Source organism: Apium graveolens, chromosome 2 (assembly GCF_009905375.1).
Source record: "Apium graveolens cultivar Ventura chromosome 2, ASM990537v1, whole genome shotgun sequence".
Classification (NCBI taxonomy): domain Eukaryota; kingdom Viridiplantae; phylum Streptophyta; class Magnoliopsida; order Apiales; family Apiaceae; genus Apium; species Apium graveolens.
Window position 1 is genome coordinate 57,561,050 of NC_133648.1, and position 7,288 is coordinate 57,568,337.

General features: G+C 30.0%; 1 protein-coding gene across 1 annotated transcript; it reads right to left on the minus strand.

The window, feature by feature from the left end:
- Positions 1–401: 401 nt before the first annotated feature.
- Positions 402–5,450, minus strand: LOC141707446 (uncharacterized). The gene is made up of 7 exons (XM_074510617.1): positions 5,244–5,450; positions 3,771–4,232; positions 3,547–3,665; positions 3,291–3,456; positions 1,144–1,441; positions 921–1,054; positions 402–830 (listed from the first exon to the last, which is right to left on the minus strand). The coding sequence occupies exons 2-7, from the start codon at positions 4,217–4,219 to the stop codon at positions 791–793; spliced, it is 1,206 nt and encodes a 401-aa protein (XP_074366718.1). The 5' UTR covers positions 4,220–4,232; positions 5,244–5,450; the 3' UTR covers positions 402–790.
- Positions 5,451–7,288: the final 1,838 nt, after the last annotated feature.

Below are 7,288 nucleotides of genomic sequence, written 5' to 3' on the forward strand. Positions count from 1 at the left end.
AGATTAGTTCTAATTTTCTATTTTGATTTTAATTTGTATTAGATCATTCCCCTATTTTTAACTCCATAAAGTTGGACTTGCTCTAATCATAGATAGATAAGTACGGTTACATTATTGTTGGTATTACAAAAGCCAACACATTCTTATGACTTATCCCGTTCTCATGTCATACTGAGGTCAAACATTACAATTTTATTATCAGTTTTAAAAACCACAATTTAACAACTCAGCAACACTAAATTATTTAAAATCAAATTAAACCGTGCAATGTGTATAACTGTGCATTACTTTTGAATCTGCTGAGCACATTGGCAAATGTTGCCTGTACAAACCTTATATGCCATCTAGTGGCGGCAATTCTCAAAATTTTACCACTACTTTTAAACAATATAGAGCCCCCGTAGGTGGAACGATCTTTACATATAAACAATTTAGAGCCCCATTAAGTGGAACTATAACAGTTTGGAACAAATACTTGTACTAAAACAAGTGAATTGCAATATTATATAAATGAGAAAAGCTATACATCACTCTATAAGTTTTTAAGTAATTACACGCAGAAGTGATACCTGAAATGGAAAATAATCTCATAAGAGGGAGATGTACATTTGTGAAAAAACATATATGTGCAGTCTAAACTCTTCGTGTCACGTTCTTATCAGTTTCGCCAGAACCAAAAGTATCCGTGACAATTGATCACAAGCGGCTACCAAGTAATGCCAGGATCACCAAAGTGCGAATTTGAAAAGGTTTGAATGTCACGTAAGAGCTAGACTCAAACCCATGGTGTCTACTCTTGCAGAAATTTTACAATGGAAGGAAGAGAATCCCTGGAATTCAAGAAACATCATATTATATGTCCAGATGTGTGTGTATATATCTATATACTATTTTTAATGCAAAAATGTTAAAAAAATTACCGTGTGTCTGTGATAACTGTTGAATTGCTTGAAAAATGCAGTAGATCAATTGCCATCTCATATAAGCTTGCAAGCGCCTCTGGGAAGACAGAGTATAATACTCTCTCCATCTCCAAAAGTGATGAACATTCATCCTATTTATAAGAAAACAAAAAAACAGAAAACTCATTGCCCAGAAGTTCTTATATTATTAGACTGTCATAAAATAGAACATTGCACTTACTGGTTTATGCTCATATGCATGTTTGTGAAAAGAACGTATAGCTTCGGTATTTGTATATGACGTGTACTTCCCACGTGTATATAATGGTTTCAGCATGGAAGCTAAAGATGCTGGTTCAGCCGTGTCTACCCTTGTCCAAAAGTCAACATTGAGAATCGGTTTAACAACGACATCACTAGTAAGTAGATCATAAAAACTCTTATTCAAATCTCTGTATTTCCCTAATTTCACAATGAATTCGAATCTTTTTGTAGGGGTCCAAACTACAGGGCAGTGTGTGATTATAAATGATCCATCTCTGAAAAAAGATTTACATAAGTAGAATTAAAGAGAGACAATAAATACAATACATAATGTAAATAATACAGTATGATTGGCTAGTCCTTGTCAATATATCCAAAATGAATACCAGTGCTATAAACAATACAACTCAATTCTAAAATAAGTTTACAATTACAATACAGATTTATCATCCTCTTCTTTGAGCACAAGAAGATCGAATCAGCTATTACTTCTTCGCAGCTTATCTTGCATGTTATTCAAAGCCTTTTTCACTGTTGGTATATCTAGTCTTTAAGGCTTTTAGTTATGCAGTAGTGGTGTGTTTCTTATGTGTAATGAGTTAGTCACTCATGGCTAAATTTCAAATCTCTATTAATAAATCAATAAAGGTGGTGAAAAAAAAATTCCATTTCTCCCGGTAAAGTACCTTTCACCTTTTTTAATATTAAATGAGTGCTTCGTGATAACTCTGTTTTTTATATGGAAAGAAGTTATTCAAATGCTTCATGGAACAAATACAGTTAGCAAGTCTAGATCAATAAAAAAATTGAACCAATGTATGAATCTTAGAATCATCTAGGTTTGACATCATTTTGATACAATAAATTCTTTTACCAGCTTATACCTTTCCAACAAACCTTTCATATGCATGTTAGCACCCTGTTCTTGTAATTTCCACTAATATTTAACTACCAGCTACCAAATATTAAGTAGCACTACATGAGATACAAATTCAACGTTTTGACATAATGCACTAATTACTTAACAACTAAGAGATTTTAACATTACAAATAAGCAAGAAAAATTGCATGGATACATATACATACTTCTTAAAAGAATCACATCTTTAATTAACAATTTCTGCTTGATAAACTATTTGAATTTTTTTCACTTCCAAGTTGATTAAATTGTTTAGAAATTCTAAAGAAGATAATTAAGTGTTAAAATTTATAAAACACCTAAGACTAAAAAAGTTGAACATACTTCCACGTATATACTATAAAAAATATTCTATTTAATAATTCTAAAAGCGTCCGTTGTGTTATTAGCTTGGACAGGCATATACTAAGATTGTCCTTTTCTAAAATCTCTAGATATGTTCACTGCGCTAGCTTGAATCTTGATCAATAAATTTTATTCATATATGGATAAGACAACACTCAACCAGCGCCTCCTTTGTAGACCGTTTAAGGTGCACTTCTGCTGATGACGAGGAAAAGATTAAATTAGTTAATTGTTTTACATTATTTAGAAATAGGTGTATTTAATAATAAATATCTGCATCATCTAGTTAGGAATATGTTGTAATTTGAATATACAGTAAACAAGTATTAGGCAGAATAAAAAAATTGATTTTTTTTATCTAGGATTCTATTTGTTCTCCATGATTTGAAATAACTTGTTAAACATTTGTAATTTTCTTTAAAGATAGAATATTATGAATGGTAAAGTCTCCAATTAATGATCAATTTGAGATTTTGTGCACGCTGATAGGTTCTATCTTCTATTCCCAACCCTTTTCTTAGACTTGTCCTGCAGCGTTCTACATAATTATATCATTTTGATTAATTTGACAATATAAATGACAAAACAAGCCTACCTCTTTTTTGGATTCAATGGACCACTGTAACAAAACTACTCTGATATTAAATATATACTTGGACCATGATCCTCCCTTATAAACATAATAATGCTAGGCCTAGGGTACACCCAGAACAGAACCATTCTATTGAACGCCAGCCATCATAACAGGGTTTTAGCTTTTGTGATCAAAACATTTAATATGATAAGTGAAACACAACAACAATTAAATTTCTATTTTCTTTAATAGTTACGTAATAAACAGAGACCCACACGTGACTTACCTTAAAGATTCGCCACTGTATGCGAAACTTCCATTTTCACTTCGAGTATATTTCTTACACAGTTTGTCAAACAGCTCCCTTTCAAAAACTCCCTGGATTTTAGATTCCAACAACATTTCATGAAGTTCCCCAAGGTCCTTCCTTATCCCCTCGTCAAGTTTCTCTTCTAAAAGTGTTTTAATTTTAAAGTTACTTACATTTGTTATACAAGAAAACTAAATATGATATATTAAATAAATAATTTTAGTATGTATACTTTCAAATGCAGCAGGGAGGACAAATACTGGACGTTTATCTGTGATGCGTATGCCAGCCCTGATATTCCCAAAATACTTCTTTGCTTGATGAAACTTTCCCAAAGTGGAAAAAAGAGAACTGTATAAAACAGAACAATAAAATATAAATTTCTTTTGAATACAAGAGAATAACTCTGAAGTTTATAATACATATACACAAACACACACGCACAAAGTTTCTAACCTGAAGAACGAAAGTAAATCCTGCTCATTTGAAGTTGGAAGCCATTCATTAAAGGTTAAACTGGACACTTGCTCTGTTATAAGACAAGATTTCTCTGTCTTCAACATTTTGACTTTTGATGGCATTTCCAAATACATTGATGTAAGATCATCATGCACTGATGTAAGGTCATCATCCATTAAGCGCCCAACACAATAAGGCTTAACCACATATTGAGGAGCTAATACAAACAGGCTTTCAAGTTGCCTCTTCCTTTCATATGCTTTAAGTAAGTCTTCACAAGGCCAACAGGAAAATATTGTGGATTCAACCTCTTTGCATATACAATCACACAGCTTTCTATGATCTAGACTGGAATTACATGAAACAGCAGAAACACAAATATACTTGCTTAACTTATGATCTTTGCATGAAAACAGTTTCTTAGTGTGAATTCCAATCTGCGCCATCAAAAACTACAACCTGCATCATAAACCAAACAATATAATAACTATACACGTTATCTGCCCATATGTTATTAATTTAATATAGACTCAACCAGAATTTCAAAACACCGCAGAATTTCATATTATTGCAATGGCCATAGTCATTTTCCATCTAGCATTGCACAAAACACACATTTCGTACCATCACACTAATTTTAAATAATCGAAACTAAATACTCGTTTCTTGACTATACATGTAACAGAACACACATTTGACACCATCACACGCACCGTACAGTTAATTTAAAGTCATAAATAATATTAAATTGGTTAATTATATAATTACCTGTGGCTCCAAAAAAAAGGGCTTTATATAGATACAAATACAATTCATGAACGTGTAATTTCTCCTGGCAAAGAATTTAGTTATACAAGTTTCGGAAAAAAAAAAAGAAGAGAAGAGGTTATACTCCCTCCGTCCCTTTTTTAAGAGAGTGTCCGACACGCATTTTAAGGTGCATATAAATTATAGTTCTGTAATTTTTTTTAACAATTTTGTTTTTCTGAATAAAAATTAAAACATTCAACTTTTATTCAGAAAAAGAAAATTATAAAAATAAGTTATATAACTACATTTTTTATACACCTTAAAATGCGACACTTGCTCGGAAATATAAATATGCTCGGAAATATAAACAATTGGAAGGGATTAAAGAGTACAAGTTTAATTTTGTTATTTAGGGTTAAATATGTTAAGCACTAACATATAACAAAGTGTCGAAAACAGTTATACATAGTGACCTCCATAGGAATCCTACTAATAAAATTAAGCAAATGGCATAGTAAATTATAATCAACCCGTGCGCGCACACCTTAACGAGGGGGATGTAGTAGTGTGAGTGAAGCTTATTGGGGATCTGAGAAAAGAAGAGTGCAGAGAGATCCCCAATAATTTGGGTAAGTTGAGTGTTCTGTTTTTCGATCACAGGGAACGTGGAGTGTTGGGGGTGATATAATGTAATAAAAACGATTTTGTAAAAAAACAAACCTGATAAAAATGAATTGGGAGAAGAATCAGCACAAGTAAGGTGATTTAGGAGAAGATACAGCACAAAATGCCTTTTATTCTCCTCTTCTCATGTCTCGCCTTTGTATTCTACTCTCCCTCCTCTTCTCCCCTTCTCTTTTCTTTTTCTCTTCTTCCTCCAGACTGATGCTGCTCTCAGGCCGCCAAGGGCTTCTAAAAATGGTTAAATTTGGTATATACAAATTTGACATTTTATATTAAAAAATTATTAAAATGCCATCTTTGCACAATTTTATTTAAAAATAAGTATAATTAGTAAATCTACTCGGAATCGAAACCATTATCTACTTATTATCAATTTTATCTAACTAACATACGTGCTACATAACATTTTGAGTTCATTTTAAAATTCTTATTAGATAACTCATATTCTCTCTTTTTATCAAACACAATTTAGTTAAAAATAAGAAGAATTATTGTATCCACTATAAATCAAACCATTTACCTCCTTATTATCATTTTTATGTGGTCACCATACATGCTGCAAAATATTTTGATTCATTTTAAAATTCTTGTTAGATAAGTCATATTCTCTCTTTTTATATAAATTTAGTTTACGAATTTTCTGCTGTGGGCACACAATAAGAAAATATGTGTCAAAATTTGATTGTTTTTTCAATCAGAAATGTTGATGGACCCCTGCATTTACATCGATTCCACCAATAAAAACACTCTAAATTCATATAATTTAGTGATTAATGTGTGTCCATGTGCACACACTAGACAAACCCATATTAAATGAGGGTTATGGGCAAATTAAGCCATTTTAGTGACTCCCAAATTACAATTTTGTCATTTTATGTTGGAAAATTATAAAAATGTCATCTTAACACAATTTTTGTTAAACATATGCATAGTATTCTATTACTAAGAATCGAAAGCCAAACTTTCTACTAAAATATTTTATATCACAACCATGGTGCTACATTCTTGAGTTTACTTTAAAATTTTTATTAGATAAGTTATATCCTCTCTTTATATGAAATTTTGTTTGTTACTTTAATTTTTGAGTAAATAAAATATTTGTTTATATTATTTATGCACCTCTTTTTTATTTAGTTTTTATAGTTTTATTATAAAATTTTAAAAATAACACCATCTCGTATTTGTTTCACTCACCTCATATTCATTTTCAATTTGTTTCACTCACTTCACATTTGTAAATTCTCTTAATTAACCCTGATTTGTTATATATATATATATACAGCGGGATGAGATATATATTTTTATTTATTTATTAAATAAAGTTTTATAAAAAATAGTATTTAAAAAATTATAATAATTTTAATATAATCTATTATTTTATTAATCAATTTTTTTACATAATAATATAATATATATTTTTATTTTTTCATTCATTTACATTACATACCATATTTAAATATGATTTGATTTTAAAAATATGAGATATTATAAATGTTTTTATATATTACGAATTAGTAAATTATTTTTTATTTAAAAAATATACTAAAAATATAAAATTATTATTTAATTATTCCCCGCATCCAAGTGGGAATCCTCGTTCCGACGAAGATCAGTAATGAATAGAATCCATGTTTGGGATTCACGGTGTCTTCGGGAATCAGGAGCAGGGATAGTAATTAGGGCTGTCAAAAGGATAATTCGAATATAGATCTGCTTATATCCATATCCGAATCCAAATCTGAAATTCCGTATCGGAATTCAGAAATATATAAAGAATAATATCCGAATTCGGATCCGACGGATACTACCCGGATACGGATAATATTCGGATCCGAATCCTATTTTCAATCAGAATTTTTAATTTTATATTAAAAATTTGAAAACAGTTTGAAAAAAATACAGTAAAAATTAAAATTTTAATTTTAAAAATTGAAATTATAGTTAAAGCGATTTAATCCTATTTTAATTTATTCAAAAATTAATTTTATTTATCTTTTCAATATATTTTTTATCTTTAAATTGTTGAAATCAAATGATTTTTTAATATATGTCAATGCTGCTTTTACATTATACAAAATTTG